The 20,219-nt window shown below is 38.0% G+C and overlaps 1 protein-coding gene across 1 annotated transcript; it reads left to right on the top strand.

Annotated features, from left to right (window-relative positions):
• The first annotated feature begins 517 nt into the window (after nucleotides 1-517).
• On the top strand, nucleotides 518-871 carry LOC101413070 (RNA guanine-N7 methyltransferase-activating subunit-like protein). Its single transcript, XM_058282356.1, has one exon. It carries the CDS (start codon nucleotides 518-520, stop codon nucleotides 869-871), a length of 354 nt encoding a protein of 117 aa, XP_058138339.1.
• Nucleotides 872-20,219: the final 19,348 nt, after the last annotated feature.

Below are 20,219 nucleotides of genomic sequence, written 5' to 3'. Positions count from 1 at the left end.
TATACATGGCTCTTATACCCGTATTATTTGAACATAATTAGCACTATACTTGTTAAACACATGTCCCAGAGACAAATCTTTGGTCTGTTCATGCAACGGTTGAGCCCTGAATCTCAGCAGAGTTGTAACACATACTCTCCCGCTCATTGAGCTCACCTAGGACATCTAACAAGGAGACAGTGATGGACAACATTCATCCCAAGGAACAGAGAGTGTCTGCAACTGTAAGCAAGATAATTCTGTCCATTTGTCCCATGGGATCTAAGCCTCCTCTCAATTAGAAACAGAGTAAGCATCACCATCCCCAAATCCTCAAGATTAGGGAATGAACAATGGACTAAAGTAGACATACTGAATCCTGGAGCGCTGCTGTTGTGTGGTGTGGGGTGGACCCGAGGCGGCTTCTGCGGGTCTTGCCGCCGCTGTCGGGCTGAGCTGGGCAGACGCACCCCCCAGTTGATTTTATCAACCTAAATATTAAACTAGACAACTGCCTCAAATCCCTGAGGATTTCAGAATGACCGACACTTCTGAAGCTGTTTCAACTTTTGAAGAGATGTTTGCCAGTAGATTTTCAAAGGATGATAAAGAGTACCAGGAACACCTGAAACGCCCTCCTGAGTCCCCTCCGATTGTTGAGGAATGGAATAGCAGAGCTGGTGGGAACCAGAGAAATAGAGGAAACTGGTTGCAAGATAACAGACAGTTTAGGGGTAGGGATAAAAGGCGGGGGTGGCCAAGTGACAATCGGTCCAATCAGGGACACGGACGCCCCTGGGGTAACAACCACCAGCAGCCCAGACGGGAGCCCCACTACCCCCACCAGCACGGACCCTACGCTTACAGCCAGCGGCCTGCCCCCGGCTACTAGTGATGCAAGCACCGGCAGCTTTGAGTAAAACCATTTGCTTTGTTAACACGATGCAAGTTTTTGTGTCTTCTGGTTGATCATAGTTTCACATCTGATTTTAGAGAGTAGATTATTAATTTTTTGCAACTTAAGATGTTTTCCCCCTGTTTAATTATTAAAGGTTTATTCAGTGAAAAGATGTATAAAAGCTTACAAATCTGAGAACTAAACTCTACATGAATAGGATGACAGAATATTCAAGCCTTTTTTTTTTTTTTAATAGATTTTACTAGCAACATGTCCTGGTAGCTGGGAATAAATGGTTCCCTAAGAAGATTATGGATTATATTGCTTGGCTTCTACCTCAGATTCATGTTTGTTTCATGACTTAGTGTGTTTTGAGTTTGGTTGTTTTTTGTTTTCTTTTTTTTCATTGTTTGACCTTCAGGAGTTCTGTCTTTGTTTTACACAGAAATAAACATTTTTAATTAGAAATGCTTGCTTTTACTTTGGAAAGTAAAAGGAGATCTATACACACTCAGACATGCTCATTTCTAAAATTTTATGCAGGTTAGTCCAGTCACCTCATGGATGCAAAGCTCTGCTTACTTGTAATATATTGTACATAACTTCAGCAGTTGAAAGGTAAAAATATTGCTTTGGGATTAACAGTACTGTATGTGTGCTTACTTTATAGCAGGGGTTCTTGCCCGTTTTTGTTCCATAGACCCTTTGCCAATCAAGTAAAAACCATAGACCCATTACTAAGTCCACACTGTACTGTGTATTATTTAATAAATCTAGCACATCTGCAAAAAATAAAAAAATAAAAAAATAAAGTAGACATACTATTATTCTAGTAGAGACTTAATATTATTCTAGCAATGGAAGAACTTTCATCATTGATATGAAGCATTGGCCACCAGAGGTTCTGAGAGGGGGGAGAGGGAAGAACATGTGTAGTATGGGGGCATTTTCAGGACATTGGAGTTGTCCTGGATGCCACTGCAATGAATGCTAAAGGCCATTTTACTTTTTGTGAAACCCTATAATGGAGGGCAGAGTGTAAACTATAATGTAAACTATAGTCTATGGTTGGTAGCAGTGCTTCAGTATGTGTTAATCAATTATAATAAATATACCACACTTATGAAAGATGCTAATATGGGAAGGTGTGGGAGGGGAAGGGTGAGGCATATGGGAATCCCCTATATTGCTGATGTAACACTTATGTAATCTAAAGCCTGATTAAAAATTTTTAAAAACATTTTTTAAAAAGGTTTTAAAAAAAACCCACAATGGCAGCTTTGCTGGTCTGGGTCTCTGCCTTCTTCTCCAAACTTGCTTTCCCCCTCAGCTGTGAGCAATCAGGCATATGGCTCATCTCTCTTCTGTCCTCTGGACCTTGCCTCTCAAGAGTTTTCTCTGTGTCTGCTGCTGCTTTTCTGTGTGTCTGCTTTTTTAGTCCACCATTGAGAAAGCACCAGTAAGAGGATTAAGATCCACCCTGGGTAACACAATCTAATCAAAGGCCCTTAACAAAAATAATATAATCAAGCATAAAGGAAAAGATGGAGAATTTTGACTACAATAAAATTAAGAAATCCTGTTAAGATTGAAAATGCAAGTCACAGAGCAGGAAAAAATATCTGCAGCACATGTAACTGAAAATAGCCTGATATAAAACACATATTTTTTAAAACTCCTACAAACCATTAAGAAGACAAACAACCCAATAGAAAAACATGGAAAAGATGCTTAAACTCAGCAGTAATCAGAACTATGCAAATTAAAACCACCATGAAATATCATTTCACTTTTCCCATTGGAAGAAATTAAAAGTTTTTTGTAGTTCTTAGTGTTGGCAAGGACATGGAGCAAGTATGTGGTAAGACTGGAAATCTCAACAACCATTTGGAAAAATAGTTTGGCAGTATCCAGTAAAGTTGAAAATGTACATATCTCATGACCCGTCAATTTCATTCGTAGATATGTACCCTACAGAAACTCTTCCACATGGTAGAAGGAGATATTTAAAGAATGTCCACAAGAGGCATCTTCATTTTCCAGGCTGCTATGATAAATACCACACAGTGCATTATTTTAACAATAGGAATTTATTGGCTCTCAGTTTCAGAAGATGGAAGTCCAAACTTAAGGCATCAACAAGGCCATGCTTTCTCCCCAAAGTCCATAGCATTGTGGTGCTGGCTTGCCACTGTCCTTGGAGTTTCCTGACTTGCATCTCTGCCTCCAATATCCATGAGACATTGTCCCATGACAATATCTCTCACCTTGTGTCTGCTTTTCCATATTCTGCTGACTTCCAGCTTCTTCGTACGTGGCCTTCTCTGACCATGTCTGAATTTATTCTGCTTTGAAGGACTCCAGTAATACAGAGTAGGCCCACCGTGATTCAGGTGGACTGAACTTTGACAATAAATAACATCTTCAAAAGCTCCTATTCACAATGGGGTCACACATTAAGATTAAAAGCATAAAATACTTTGGGGGTACCCAACACAGCAGAATTGCTCAAAATAGGCAAAAATTGGAAGACAGAAATATCTATTCATAATAGAATGGAATCTAAACTGTTATACTGATATAATGTAATTCACATGTAAAAATACAACATATGAATCCCAGAAATTTAATGTTAACCAAACAAAACACGGGTTGCCAAAGTATACATACACTGTCATTCCATTGTAAAGTTTAAAATTACACAAAACAGGGAAGCAGATGTGACTCAAGCAGTTGGGTACCAACCTACCACGTGGGAGGTCCTGGGTTTGGTTTCCGGTGCCTCCTGAAAAAAAATGAACAACAACATACAGAACAAATGATAAAACCAACTCAGGGAAGCTGATGTGGCTCAGTAGTTAAGTGCTGGCTACCTATATACAAGGTCCCAGTTTAAATCCCTAGCCCCTAGTACCCAAAAAAAGAGAAAGAACTATGTCTTCTGTGTTCTCCCTTACTACCTTTCCCTCACCCTAAAATTCACTAGGTCTTTTAACCACACTGGCTTTCCTTTAGGGTTCACATTTTTCCTCTACTCAGTCTCTAGTGCAACCAGCTAATGGCTCCCATTTCAACCAATTTTTTCCTCCCTAAAGCTGCACCTAACATCCTTGCAAACTTTCTATTGTTGTCTCAAAGCAAATGAAAATTTACTATTTTTTAAATTTTAGTAAGTACTTTCAACTTGCCAGTCATAAAGTTTTCTCTAATACAGGGGTCCTTAGGGGTCCACAGATCCCCAAGGTGTTTGTGGAAAGATTTCAGGGGGTCTGAGAACTTGAAGAGAAAAAAATTAACTTATTATCTTTATTATCTCTGACCTATGACTGAAATCTAGCATTTCCTTCACTTGTGAATGTGTGCAATAGATAAATTACAATAGTATTCATTTCATCTGTTAGGCAAAGGGGTCCATGAAACACCTGCTGTAATGCGTACATCTATGCACATTTTTGCCTATATTGAGTATGATCTTTACCAATTTGCTAGTGGGAAATTATTCTAATTTGCATTTTCTTAGTTATTAATGATGTTGAACACTATTATGTTTATTGGCTGTTTGTATTTCTGTTGTTTGTGAAATATATGTCTGCTTAGCCTCTTGGACCTTTGTTCTGTTGACCGATTTGTGTATTTTTAAAAGGAAAATCTAACCTAGTCTGGGGATTGCAGCAAAGTCTTTCCTGAGAAAGAAGCTTTTAAAGGAGACCAAGGATGAGACGTAATTAGTCAGTTGAAGAGTAAGGGAAGAGCATTCCTGACAGGGACAATCTTCGTTGGAAGGTATTTGGCAAATTTGAGGAACAGAAAGATGGAAATAGTAAGCAAGGGTGAGTGATAGAAGACATTGATGAATATTACCTAAGGCCACTTAAGCCAAAACTCAGCGTTTTCAACTCAGAGTTCTGCAATTGGAAGGAGGAGATGACACAAATTGACCTATTTTGGAAAAACAAAAAAACAAAAAACTTTGGCTACTGTGTAGAGAATGCATTGCAAGGGATTGAGAATAGATACTAGGAAAACTCTTAGGAGGTTATCACATAATTGTGAGAAGCATGGAGGGTTAGTATCAACTGGTGACCATGGAGATTAGCACATTGGATTATTCAGATCTGGTTAAAAGGTAGAATCCATAGCATTAGTAATACAGGTGGAGAGATCAAGGGAAAGAAGATTATCAGCTGATGTTTGGACCCGATCTAAACAAGTGGATGCTAGTGAAACAATTTAATAAGATAGGGAACACTGAGAGAAGAGCAGTTTTGGAAAATACATATATACATTCAGTTTGGGACATGTTAAATTTATGATGTCTGCTAAATACTTAGATATAAGATGATGTGTAATATAAGACACACTACTATGCATAGGACTGAACTAGGAAGATAAGTCTGGTGGGAACCCAAAGCACGGGGTTCCTCTCTTAAAGGAAACAAAGCTTGTAGCACATAGCTACATGTAGGACCCAGACACTAGTTAAAAAGTAACAAGCCTCCCCCCCAGAAAGGGCATAAAGATTGTAACATAGACTAATTTTCTCCAGACTGTATACTTCCTTCCTACAATAACATCATCAGACCCCATTTATGTGCTTCATGTGACCCTAGCAGAAACTCTGTTATGAAATGTCTTTATTCTGAGATTATATTGCCCCTCATTTTCCCACCTCTTTGCAGAGTGCTACTTTCATCCTTCAGCCTGCTGCTTCTGCTACCAGAGATCCTCTCCTGTCCATAAATCCCAATAGAGCTCATGTCTGACTCTGTGCCAAGTGTGTTCTTTGGTCTTACAGCCATCCTGACCATGCCTTCCAGGACCAGGGTTGGGACAATTGGTGAGTCAGCCAGGAGACCATAGGACCACTGGCAGTAACAGGCATGAGCTCAGGGAAAGGAGAATCCATGGGTGAAATCTTGGGTTGGCCTATATGTGGGGAAGCGTGGCTACTGAGAGAATATGAGGATATCCTAAAAACTCCAGCAGGTATACTGGCTGTGCTACAGCAGGTAGCAGAGCAGTTGCATTTAAATAAGATAAAGGGAGACTGTCAGATAATGATGGCTATACATGGCCCCTGTTATGAGCATTGTGGGTGCCTACCAAGACAGAACAAGTGGCAAAGGCCTCCATGCACTGCTTAAAAGAAAAATTAAAGCTAGAAAGGAATATGTGCTTCATACAGGCAGAAGTAAAAGAATCTTTTAATCAATTGCCTGTGCCAAGTTGATGTTCAGTTAAAAACCCTGGCTTATAGATTTGCTCAGTCTAGGGGCTACAGGCTACTTTGAGTCCAGGTCCAGAGGATATTAACCACCCCTGATTGGGACCCTAAGGCACGGGACCCTATGGACCCTCCCCAGATAAGAAAAAGAGACAGAATGGAAAAAGCGCTAGGTGTAACAAAATAGAAAAATGCAAGTTTAGCTTAAAACTCTTATCTACTAGGCTGGAGAATTAAAAATCATAGTTTGTCCTGTAATTCCCCAACTTAAACTTTTAGCAGTCTTAAAATGAGGGTAATTAATCCAATTACCAAATTTCAGTAAGTAAAGAAAAAATCCTTAAAAGCTATGGAAAAATCTTCTAAATTATGATGAAAACAATCAATTGTTATAAAATTAAACAATATAATTATATATTATAATATATATTCCAAATATATGTTATATTATAATTTATAGTCCAAAACCTAGTAGTCAGTATGCTTATTTTATTTTTTTTAATTTTATTGATACATTTTAATAAAGCGCACAATTCATCCAAAGTGTACAATCAATGGTATTTGGTATAATCACATAGTTGTACATTCATCACTTTAATCATTATTAGAGCACTTTCTTTATTTCCACAATAATAATAAAAAACAAAAAACAGACAAGAAAATTCTTCACCTCTCAATCTTTCTGTTTCCCCTGCTGCACGTAGCTGCTATTTCTGGCTATTCTTGCACAATTATTTATGTATTAAGCAGTTTTATTGAGATATATTCGCATAACCTATGGTCTATCTAAAGTGAATAAACAGTGGCTTTTAGTATAATCATAATGTTGTGTACTCATCATGCCTTCTCTAGCCTTACATAACCACTAATAAAATTTCATCTTTATAAATTGATTTATATTTAGGTCTTATGTATATGGAATCATTAATATGTTACACAATATCTTTAGTTCATGGTAACACAATCACACAGAATTTGTCCTTTTGTGCCTGGCTTGCTTCACTCAAATAACATCCTCCAGGTTGATCCATGTTGTCATATGCTTCATGACTTCATTTCTTATTAATGTGGCATAATATTCCATGTGAATACACCAGTTTGGTGATCCATTCATTGGTTGATGGACACCTGGCTTGTTTCCAACTTTTGACAATTATGAATAATGCCACTATGAAGATAGGTGTGCAGATGTCTATTCATGCCACTGCTCTCAGTTCTTCTGGGTATATATACCCAGTAGTGGTATTACTGGTTCACCTGGCAAATCTATATTCAATTTCTTTAGGAATAGCCAAACAGTCCTCCACAGTGGCTGTACCATTCTGCAATCCCACCAACTGATTAAGTGTTCCTATCTCTCTACATCCTCTCCAACATTTGTAGTTCTTTGTCTTTTTAATAGTGACCATTCTGATAGGTGTAAAATGATATCTTATTGTCATTTCAATTTGCCAATAGTCAGTGATGTTGAACATTTTTCCGTGTGTGTGTGTTTTGTTTTTGTTTTTGTTTTTGCTATTTATATTTCTTCTTTGGGTAAATGTCTATTCAAGTCACTTGCCCATTTTTAAATTGGGTCATTTGTCTTTTTATTGTTGAGTTGTAACTCTCTTTATATATCATGGGTATTAAACACTTATTGGACATGTGATTTCCAATTTTTTTCCCATTGAGTCAGCTGCCTTTTCACCTTTTTGACAAAGTTCTGTGAGAAGCGAAAGTGTTTAATTTTGAAGAGGTCCCACTTATCTATGTTTTCTTTTGTTGCTCATGCTTTGAGTGTAAGGTCCAAGAAACTACCACCTACCACAAAGTCTTTCAGATGTTTCCCTACATTTTCTTCCAGTAGTTTTATGGTCCTGGCTTTTATATTTAGGTCTTTGATCCATTTTGAGTTGATTCTTGTATAGGGTGTGAGATAGGGGTCCTCTTACAATCTTTTGGTTATAGATATCCTGTTTTCCCAGCACCATTTCTTGAAGAGACTGTTTTGTCCCATTAACATGAACTTGGTAGGTTTGTTGAAAACCAGTTGGCCATAGAGGTGAGGATTTATTTCTGCCCCCACAATTCTATTCCACTGATTGATGTGTCTATCTTTATGTCAGTACCATGCTGTTTTGACCACTGTAGCATCACAGTATGTTTCAATGTCAGACAATGAAATTCCTCCCATGACACTCTTCTTTTTTAGAATGCTTTTGGTTATTTGGATGCAGTTACCCTTCCAAATGAACTGGGTAATATTCCTTTTCTATTTCTGTAAAGTAGCCTGTTGGAATTTTGATTGGTATTTCATTGAATCTATATATCAGTTTGGGTAGGATTGACATTTTCACAATACTTAGTCTTCCAATCCATGAATACGGAATGTCTTTCCATTTGTTTAGGTCTTCATTGGGTTTTTTTAGCATTGTTTTTCAGTTTTATTCATATAAGCCCTATACTTCTTGGGTTAAATTGATTCCCAGGTATTTGAGTCTTTTTGTTGCTATTGTAAATGGACTTTTTTCCTTATTTCCTCCTCAGATATTTCAATACTAGTGTACAAAAACATTAGATTTTTGCTTGTTGATCTTGTATCCTGCCACTTTGCTGAACTCATTTATTAGCTCAAATAGCTTTGTTGTAGACACTTCAGAATATTCTAAATATAGTATCATATCCTCTGCAAAGTGAGAGTTTACTTCCTCTATTCCTATTTGGATGCCTTTTTTTTTCTTGTCTAATTGCTCTAGCTAGAATTTCTAGTACAATGTTGAATAATAATGGTAAAAGTGGACTTCCTTATCTTGTTCCTAATCTTAGAGGGAAAGCTTTCAACCTTTCCCCATTGTGTATGATGTTGACTGTAGGTTTTTCATATGTGTCTTTTATCATATTGAGGAGTTTTCCTTCTGTTTCTATCTTCTGAAGAGTGTTCATCAAGAAAGGATGCTAGATTTTGTTGAATGCCTTTTCTGTGTCGATTGAGATGATTATGTGCTTTTTTTCCTTCAATTTCTTAATGTGGTATATTATGTTGATTGATTTTCTTATGTTGAATCATCCTTGCATACCAGGAATAAATCCCACTTGGTGATGATGTGTATGTCTTTTCATATGCTGTTGTATTCTATTTGCAAGTACTTTGTTGAGAATTCTTGCATCTATGTTCATTAGAGACATTGGCCTGTAATTTTCTTTTCTTGTAATGTCTTTATCTGGCTTTGGCATTCAGGTGATATTGGCTTCATAAAATGTGTTAGGTAATTTTCCCTCTTCTTCAGTTTTGTGGGGGAGTTTAAACAGGATTGGTGTTTATTCTTTGTTAAATGCTTGATAGAATGAACCTGTGAAGCCATCTGGTCCTGGACTTTTCTTGGGAGGTTTTTTGTTTTTGTTTTTAAAGAGTTATTTTTTATTTATTTTTCTCCCCTTTCTTGCCCTCCCCCCAGTTGTCTGTTCTCTGTGTACATTTGCTGCATGTTCTTCTGTGTCCTCTTATATTCGTGTCAGCAGCACCAGGAATCCGTGTCTCTCTTTTTTTGCATCCTCCTGCTGCATCAGCTCTCCGTGTGTGCAGTGCCACTCCTGGGCAGGTTGCACATTTTTTGCGTGGGGAGGCTCTCCTTATGGGGTGCACTCCTTGCATGTAGGGCTACCCTATGTGGGGGACACCCCTGCGTGGCATGGCACTCCTTGTGCGCATCAGCCCTGTGCATTGGCCAGCTCATCACATGGGTCAGGAGGCCCTTGGTTTGAACCCTGGACCTCCCATGTGTTAGGTGGATTCTCTATCTGTTGAGCCAAATCTGCTTCCCAGTTGGGAGGTTTTTGATGATGGATTCAATCTCTTTAAATGTGATTGGTTTGTTACATTCTTGTATTTCTTATAGCATCAGTGTAAGTTGTTTGTGCATTTCTAGGAATTTGTCCGTTTCATCTCGGTTGTCTAGTTTGTTGGCATACAATTCCCCAAAATATGTGCTTATGACCCTTTTTATTTCTGTGGGGTCAGCCATAACCCCCCCCCCCTTTTCATTTCTGATTGTATTTATTTGCTCTTCTTTCTTTTTTTCTTTATTAGTCTAGCTAGAGATTTGCCGATTTTATCGATCTTCTCAAATAACCAGCTGTTGGTTTTGTTGATTTCTCTAATTTTTTTTTTTTGTTCTCGATTTTATTTATTTCTTCTTTAATCTTTATTTCTTTCCTACTTGCTTTGGAATTGGCTTTCTGTTCTTTTTCTAGTTTCTTTAGTTGTTCAGTTAAACCTTTTAAATTAGCTCTTTTTCAATATAGGCATTTAGAGTGATAAATTTCCCTCTCAAGCCTGCCTTTGCTGTATCCCATAAGTTATGATAAGTTGTGTTCTCATTTTCATTTCTCTTAATGTATTTACTGACTTCACTTGCAATTTCTTCTTTGTCCCACTGATTATAGCAGTGTGTTGTTTAGCCTCCAGACATTTTTTTTTCAAATTTACCTTTTTCTGTCTATTACTGATTTCCAGTTTCATTTCATTATGATCTGAGAAGCTGCTTTGTATAATTTCAATCTTTTTATATTTATTGAGAGCTGCCTTGTGACCTAACATGTGGTCTAGCCTGGGGAAAGATCCATGGGTACTTGAGAAGAATGTATAACACTGAGTTTGGATAAAACATTCTGCATATGTCTTATTAGGTCTAATTTGTTTATCATATTGTTCGAGTTCTCTGTTTCCTTGTTGATCTTCTGTCTAGTTATTTTATCTAATTATCTCAGTGGTGTATTGAAGTCTAGACATCTAGGGATGTCTATTTCTCTCTTCAGTTTTGCCAGAGTTTGTCCTATGTATTTGGGGCACCCTGGTTAGGTGCGTAGATATTTATGACTGTTATATCTTCCTGGCGGATCATCCCTTTTATTAATGTATAATGGCCTTCTCTTAAAACTTCTTTTGCATTTAAAGTCTTTGTCTGATATTAGTATAGCTACCCCTGCTCTTTTTTTTTTTTTTTGGTTACTGTTTGTATGGGGTATCTTTTTCCAACCTTTCACTTTCAGATGGTTTGTATCCCTGTGACTAAGGTGACACTCTTATAAGCAGCATATGGATGACTCATGTTTTTTTATCCATTCTCTCAGCCTATATCTTTTTTTAAAATTTATTGAAATATATCACTCATACATAAACATAAATAAAAAACAAGTGTATAATAGGTGTGAACTTACAAAACAAACATATATAACATCAAACAAACATATAATATCTCACTCTACCACCAATAACTTGCATTGTTTTTAAACCTTTTTAACTAATGATTAAAGAGCATTGTCAAAATATTACTACAAAACAAAATATTTTTCCTCTAACCAATCCAAATGTTATTATTTTTATATCATTTATATATGAACATACATAATTAAATGTATAGTAAAAGTTGTGAACTTACAAAGCAAACGTGCATAACATCATACTGGGGTCCCGTACATCAACCCTCCACCAACACCTTGATTGTCATGAGATGTTTGTTACAAACTTTGAAAGAACACTGTCAAAATCTTACTACTAATCATAGTTCTTGTCTTACATTTGGTGTGTTTTTCCCCCAACCCACCCTATTATAATTTTTTAAATATATTTTTATGACAGAAGTTGTATACTTATAAAATAATCATGCATATGTACAGAATTCCCGAACAACATCCCTCCATCAAGGTGTGTCATTTGCCAAAGAAAAAATATCATCATTTGATTATTACCATGTCCATAGTGTACATTTGCCTCACATTTTCCATACTATCTCAGTATCAACACAGTACATCTTTTGCATAGATGCAAGAATATTATATTATTACTACTAACCACAGTCCATAGGTCACTCCAGCTGTATTTTTCCCATGCTTCTCCACACTTCCATCACCCTGCAGTAGTGATATACATTTGTTCTAGCTAACAAAGGACACTCTTGCATCCATACCATCAACCACAATTCTCACCCACCTCTTGGTTCCCTGTGCTGTCCAGTTCCTAGATTATTCTCAAGCATTCTGTCAAATGGCATTTATATAACTAGACTACCATTTTCAGTCACATCCCTATTTATAAACTAGCTGTTACTCACTGTGTGTTACCATCCACTCTATACATTTCCACAGTTTTGCAGTAAAGCTAATTAAAATTTCTACATTCATTAAACATCAGTAGTCCACTCAGTCCTTCTCTTATCTCCTTTAAAAATCCACCACCTACCACCAGGTCTTGAAGATATTTTCCAATAATTTCTTCTAGAAGTTTTATGGTTCTTGCTTCTATTTTTAGTTTTTTGATCCATTTTGAGTTAATTTTTGGATAAGGTGTGAGATAGGGGTCCTCTTTCCTTCTCTCAACTATGGATGTCTAGCTCTTTCAGCACCTTTTGTTGAATGGATTGTTTTGCCTGAACTCTGTGACTTAGACAGGCTAGTCAAAGCTCACTTGACCATACCTATGAGGGTCTGTTTCTGAACCATAAATTTGGTTCCATTGGTCTATTATGTCTGTCTTTAGGCCAGTACCATGCTGTTTTTACCACTATAAATAGGTATTATGACTTAAAGTCTGGAGATGAGGGTTCACTTTTCCTTTTTATGATGTTTCTGGTTATTCAGGACTCCTTACCCTTCCAACTAAATTTAATGATCGTGTTTTCAATTTTTCTTTAATTCTGGTGTTATTTTTATTGGGATTGAATTAAATCTGTATATCAATTTGAGTAGAATTGACATATTAATGATATTTAGTCTTCCAATCTATGAACATGGAATGTTCTTCCAGTTATTTAGGGCTTTTTTTATTTGTTTTAACACTGAGTTGCAGTTTTCTGAATACAAGTGCTTTACATCATTGGTTAAGTTTATTCCTGACTATTTGAGTTTTTTCTGTCATATTTTATTTTTACCACTCTTTTGACACTTTCAGTTACTTTTGTTGATATAATCTTCATTTCTAGACTCTCTTCCAGGCCCCTCTTTCCTGTCTTTTCTTAACAGGCTCTAGCACATGCTTTAGTATTTCCTGAATTCTGGTCTTTTGTTTAGAAATTCTCTCAGTTTCTGTTTATCTGTGAATATTCTAATTTCACCCTCATTTTTGAAAGACAGTCTTGCTGGATATAAGATTCTTGGCTGGAAGTTTTTCTCTTGTAGTATCTTAAATATATCAGACCACTGTCTTCTTGCCTCCAGGTTTCTGGTGAGAAATCAGCACTTAATCTTATTGGATATCCTTTACATGTTATGCATTGCTTTTCTCTTGCTGCTCTCAGACGTCTCTCTTTGTCTTTGGCCTTTGGCATTCTGATGAGTATGTGTCTTGGATTTGGTCTATTTGGATTTTTTTGGATGGGAGGATGTTGTGCTTCTTGGACAGAGATATCTATGTCCTTTAATAGGGTTGAGAAATTTTTTACCATTATTTCTTTAAATATTCCTTCTGCCCATTTTCCATTCTCTTCTCCTTCTGGGACACCCATGACATGTATGTTTGCACACCTTTTGTTGTCATTTAGTTCCCTGAGACCTTGTTCAATTTTTTCTATTCTTTTCTTCATCTGTTCTTTTATATGTTCACTTTCAGAGGCCTTTTCTTCAAGCTCACCAATCCTTTCTTCTGCCTCCTCAAATCTGCTATTAAATGATTCCAGTGTTTTTTTTTTTAAATTTCATTGATTACACCTTTCATTCCCATAAGATCTGCTATTTTTCTATGTATGCTTTCAAATTCTTCTTTGTGCCCATCCAATGTCTCCTTAATCTCTTTAGCCATCTCATTGAATTTATTAAGGAGATTTGTTTGAATATTTATAATTAGTTGTCTCAACTCCTCTATGTCATCTGGAGGCTTATCTTATTCCTGTAGCTGAGCCATAGCTTCCTGTTTCTTGGCATGGATTGTAATTTTTTGTTGGTGTCTTTGCATCTGACTTACTAGAGTATTTTTTCTGGGTCTAGTTTTTCTCTTTAGTTTAGGGCTTCCTATCATTTCTCCCTTGCTGGTTGTGCAGTAGGAACCAAGCATGTAGTTGGTGCTGTAAGCTGTGGAGGCTCAAGCTGCCCTCATTGCACCAGGGACCAATGAAGCTTCTTCCAACTTTCTCCTTTGCCAGGGGTAGGGACAGGGTCACAGCTATATGGAATAATCCACGTGCAGGTCTAGATGGTAGTTGCCCAGAAAGACTGATGAAGCTTCACATCCCTTTCTCCCCTGCCTGGGGCAGGGATGTAGCTGCAGGTGTGGGCAGCAATCTATGCAGTGCAGGTCCAAGATGACCACAGTTGCCCTGGTAGACTTCTGATTTTCAGTCTATGCCAGCCAAAGTTACCTGCAGTTACCTATATAGGCTGGTGCAGGGCTCCTCAGCCTCCTCCCTGCCAGAGGCAGGGCTGAAGCCTAGGCAGGCTGCAGGCTGATCTGCATGAAAGAAACTGGTTCCTGCCCACACTGAGAGTTTCAGTCAGCCCAGCTTCCCCTCAGGCTGGAGGCAGAGTCAGAATGGTGGCTACTGGCCTCTTTCTGACTTGGGCTGGTTCTCACCCCAGGTGTTCCCAGGGTTATCTCTTAACCAGTCAAGTCTCCCATTCAGTAGCTGAAATCTGCAGCCAACCGTCTCCTCCTCCTGTGTTTCTGGGAAATGGAGCTTCCAACTCCCATCACAGAACAGCTCCTGGGGCAGCTCATGCCGCCAGAGTAGGATGATATCCTGGAGAGGCTGGTGCAGGTCCCTGCAGCTTCCTCTGCTGGAGGTGGCACTGGGGCCTAGGCTAGACCTGCAATATGATTTGGATGGGAAGAAGTCAGTCCCCAACACCAGTGGGATTTTCAGTCCACCCTATTTCACCTTGTGGCAGGTACGGAGTTAAGATGGCAGCTCCCAGCCTCTTTCTGACTTGAACATCCTCAATCTTTAGGTGTTCATGGAATTATACTGTAGCCCATTGAATTTCCTCATCATAGCTGAAATTGGTGCCCAACCATCTCTTCCTCCCCCATTTTTGGAAAGTGGAGCTTTCAATTCCAGCTGCAGAATAGCTCCTGAGGCAGCTTGTGCCTCCAGTGGAGGATGGGCACCAGCCTCTGTGGTATGGAGCGCTCTACTTACGAGTCTTCTCTGCAGATGGGCAGTCTCCTCCTTCCATTCCTTCAAGGATGTTGCAGGATGCTCTTCTGGTCTCTTGGAACACCCAAACAAGTCCTTTAGCTAGCTCCAGACGGCTCTGGGTGTTTGCGAACTTCCTTGTAGCAGGAGCTGACTCTAGGAGCTCCTTACTCCACCACCATCTTGCTGGTTCTCAGCCTATGTCTTTTGATTGGGGAATTTATCCACTCACATTCAATGATATTACTGTAAATGCATTATTTACCTCTTCCATTTTCTTATTTGCTTTTCATATGTCATAACATATTTTTATCTGTCATTTTACTCTTTTTGGTTATCCTTTCTACTATTCTTTCTTCTATACTCTCCACCAAGTCTCTCTTTCCTGTCTTTATCTTTTAGGCTCTAAGGCTTCTTTTAATATTTCCTACAAAGGTGGATTCTTTTTTATGAACTCTCTTAGTTTCTGTTTATTGGTGAATATTTCATACTCACCTTCATATTTGAAGGACAATTTTGCTGGATAAGGAATTCTCAGCTGGCAGTTTTTCTCTTTCAGTATCCTAATTGTATCATACTACTGTCTTCTCACCTCTACAGTTCTGATAAGAAATCCATGCTCAGTCTTATGGGGTTCTTTTGGGAAACAGAATCAACAGGAGATATCTGTAAATAGTATGAGATTTATGAGATTCTCTCACATGACCAGGGGGTTGCACAGTCCAGGTTCCACAGGGAGCCTGCAAACCAGGGACTCCCATGAAAGGCCCATGAAGGTCCTTAATGAGTTTCTGGGAGATGATGCCTGTCCAAAGATGAACTGAAAAATTCTCTCTGAATGCTGGAATCACTTCCCCTTTTAAGGGATTCAACTGATTAGGTAAAATGGCACTCATTGCTGATGGCAATCTCAGAGGTTTGATTGCAGATGTGTCAGCCATATATGCAGTAAACTCACTGATGACTAAAGCCCATAAATATCCTTGTATGACAATTAGGCCAGTGCTTGCTTGACCAAAAACTGGACACAATTACCTGGCCAAGTTGACACATTAGCCTAACCATCACTACATGTCATATTATATTTTCATCTGTCATTTTACTCTTTTGTTCATCCTTTCTGCTATTCTTTCTTCTATACTCTCCTCCAAGCTTCGCTCCCCTGTCTTTATCTTCTAGGCTCTAAGATTTCCTTTAATATTTCTTACAAAGGTGGAATCTTTTTTATGGACTCTCTTAGTTTCTGTTTGTTGGTGAATATTTCATACTCACCTTCATATTTGAAGGACAATTTTACTGGATAAAGAATTCTCAGCTGGCAGTTTTTCCCTTTCAGTATCCTAATTGTATCATACCACTGTCTTCTCACCTTTATGGTTTCTGATGAGAAATCCATGCTCAGTCTTACAGGATGTACTGTGTATGTGATGGTTTGCTTCTCCCTTGCTGCTCTCAGAATTTTCTCTTTATTTTTGACATTTGACATTCTGAGTAATGTGTGTCTTAGAGTAGGTCTATTCAGATTTATTCTGATTGGGGTACAGTGCACTTCTTGGACATGTAAGTTCATTTCTTTTGTGAGAGTTGGGAAATTTTCAGCTATTATTTCCTCAAATACTCTTTCTGCCCCCTTTCCTTCTTCTCTCTTTCTGGAACTCCCATGACATACATGTTTTTGCGTTTATGTTGTCATTCAACTCCCTGACCCCTGCTCAATTTTATTCCATTTTTTCTCTCTTAGTTCTTTTTTCTCTCACTTGAGTTGTTCTATCTTTGGTATCACTTATTCTTATTCTTTCTTCTATCATTTTGAGTCTGCTGTTGTATGTCTCTAATTTTTTTTTTTTAAGATTTTATTTATTTTTCTCCTCCTCCACCTCGTAACCTTTTCTCTGTGTCCATTCACTGTGTTCTTCTGTGTCTGCTTGTTTTCTCTTTAGGCAGCCTGGAAACTGATCCTGAGACCTTCTGGAGTGAAAGAGAGGCACTCAATCTTTTGTGCCACCTTAGCTCCCTGGTCTGTTGTTTATCTTATTGACTCTCCACTGTGTCTCTTTTTGTTGCATCATCTAACTGTGCCAGCTTTCCACCCAGGCCAGCTTCCTGTGCAGACCAGCACACCATACAGGCCAGCACTCCTGCACAGGCCAGCACTCCACTTGGGCCAGCCCTTAGCTTAGGCAACCTCACTGCATGGGCCAGCTTGTCTTTAACAGGATACCCTGAGAATCAAATCCTGGACTTCCCATATGGTAGATGGGAGCTCAATCGATTGAACCACATCTGCATCACTCTAATGTGTTTGCTTTTTGTTTGCCTGTAAATTTGCTTTACTGTTGACCATATCTAGAATGTAGTTCTTATACAATATATTTGTAAATGATTTTAAATTAAAGAAAGATTTAAGCATGAGATTGTACCCAGAAGTTTACTATTTTCATTCTGTCCTTATTCTTAACAAGATTACACTTGCAGGGAAACGGACTTTGGCCCAGTGGTTAGGGCGTCCGTCTACCATATGGGAGGTCCGCGGTTCAAACCCTGGGCCTCCTTGACCCGTGTGGAGCTGGCCATGCGCAGTGCTGATGCGCGCAAGGAGTGCCCTGCCACGCAAGGGTGTCCCCCGCGTAGGGGAGCCCCACGCACAAGGAGTGCGCCCGTAAGGAGAGCCGCCCAGCGTGAAAAGAAAGAGCAGCCTGCCCAGGAATGGCGCCGCCCACACTTCCCGTGCCACTGACGACAACAGAAGCGGACAAAGAAACAAGACACAGCAAATAGACACCAAGAACAGACAACCAGGGGATGGGGGGAAATTAAATAAATAAATAAATCTTTAAAAAAAAAAAAAAAGATTACACTTGCAGGAACCAGATGTGACTCAAGAGATTGAGCTCCCACCTATCTTACCTATTGTGTCTTTCCTTCTCATGAGCACTATTACTTTTCTATTCAGGATTTCAGTTTCTTCTCTGTGCTCTCACAAATGTCTTCTTGATGTTGTTTATCTCTTTAGACGTATTGTCTTTCAACTCATTAATTTGATTAATTTGATTTTGGGCTGGGGGACACAGCAGGCCAAATTTGTGGGTCAGAAACTGAGTCCACCATAGGCTGTAACCCTCTCTCCCCCTTTCCTGAGGTGGTGGATCCCTGGAACTCCCTTTGTCTGTAATTGGCTCAGAGGCTTGAGAATTCTAAAGTGTCTTTAGTGTGGGGGAAGTGCAGACATTAGCAGTCACTGGTTTCCACTCACAGTTTTGCTGTTGTCGATAATCCCCTCCTTTGTCCCTCTCTCTTCCAGGCAGTGTCCAACCTTCACCGGGTGTCTTAAACCCTAACAGATCTTTTTCCAGCTGTTTCAGCCTGTCCTCTAGCTATTTTTCTGGCAGAGAAGAGAGTCCAGTGTCCTTCTAGTCCACTAAAGTCCCAGAAATCCTCTCAGTACTTGTGAATACTGAGAGGTTATTTGCAATTTTAAAATTTTATTTAAAAAAAAAAATGCTTTAGCCTCCTGTGAAGGGAAGGAAAAAAAGAAAACATTTCTTGCATAAACTATAATTGTTACAATTTTATCTGGTTTGGGTGTAATCTCCCTAGGTTTATAAGATACTAATAAATAATTTAGCATTATGTGTATTAAATCTTTAAAATAATAAAAATTGTAAGTTTGTATTTAATAAAATTTAGATCTGTCCTAAAGAGATATGACAAATTTTCACAGAACAAAATAAGGAATGTAAAATAACATTTAAGTGGATAAAAGTAATTTACAAGCTACTTAAAGGTAAAAGTAACTTATAGTTATAGGATGTTTGCAAAAGCATTTTCTAAACTTAAATATTTAAATAGTTAATTCCAGAAAGCTATTATTAAATAGAATTAATTAAAATTAGAATAAAATAGAATTAATTAAAAATAAAAGGTAACCTCATAACAAAAAAAACCTGCCAAAGGCCACTTCAATCTGCATATTAAGGTGGTGGTAGGGGAAAATAATATTAATACCATTGGGAATCTTAGATTTCCATAAAATAATAAAGAAAGTAGTTTTTTCCTATACTGCTAAAATAAAGTACCTGTTAATGTAATTGTGGTAAAGGTGTAAAAGTAAAAAGTAAGGTACTAAAAACAGTAAGTTCATTTGATATGCTATAAACTGCATTAAAAGTATTTAGAATGTATATAAAAATTAAAAGATGTATATTTCAGTATTGTGAAACTCTCTTGTGCATTCAAACCAGGCCCCCACTACCCTGCATGGTGCCTCCATTTGAATTATTGACTAGGTTGTTCACTACTACCCCTAAAACAATAAAAGTATCTACCATCTACCACATATCTGAACATGAATGGAAAGTATGTTGAATGGAAAGTACATTGCTGTTTCAGACTCCTGTGGCAGCCAGCGATAGCTCAATATGATCAGATTTTAAATGGACATTGCGTCCAGACTGGTTCTGCTTCATAACAACAAAAGGCTCTGTGCACCAGGTTGGTGGGACACTGGAGCTTTGCTCCAAGGGCCAATAGTGCTCCTGTATGCTGGCTGTGTGAAGGACATGCCAAGTAGAGCAATAATTTATCAGAGCAATTATTTAAATAATAATTTTAATAATATTTTATTTAAATAATTTAAACAATAATTTAAATTAAAATAATTTAAATAATAATTTATCAGAGTAAATTATTTAAATAATTTATCAGAGTAATTAAGTGAGTAGAACTTAAACACAATTGGCATTTTGGCCTTCTTCCATGGAGAGGCAACATGTACATAATTGTAAACCTGGAACTTAGCTCTATTAACTGCAGCTCAAAGAGGAACCTGTGCATTGATTAGTATTAAGTGCTGTCCATATATATTATAAATCATATGCAGAGGAATATTAAAGATATTAAAAGTCTTTTTAAACTTAATTCATTTTCTAAATTTATTTTTTCCAGAATCAGTGCCTTCCAGAACAAAGTCTTAGTCATGTGGGGATTTTATCCAATTCCAGCTATTGTGCCAGAC

The sequence above is a fragment of the Dasypus novemcinctus genome, chromosome 20 (genome assembly GCF_030445035.2).
Source record: "Dasypus novemcinctus isolate mDasNov1 chromosome 20, mDasNov1.1.hap2, whole genome shotgun sequence".
NCBI lineage: Eukaryota > Metazoa > Chordata > Mammalia > Cingulata > Dasypodidae > Dasypus > Dasypus novemcinctus.
The sequence above is the reverse complement of the archived record's forward strand: the minus strand, read 5'-3'. Positions and strand labels throughout refer to the sequence as shown.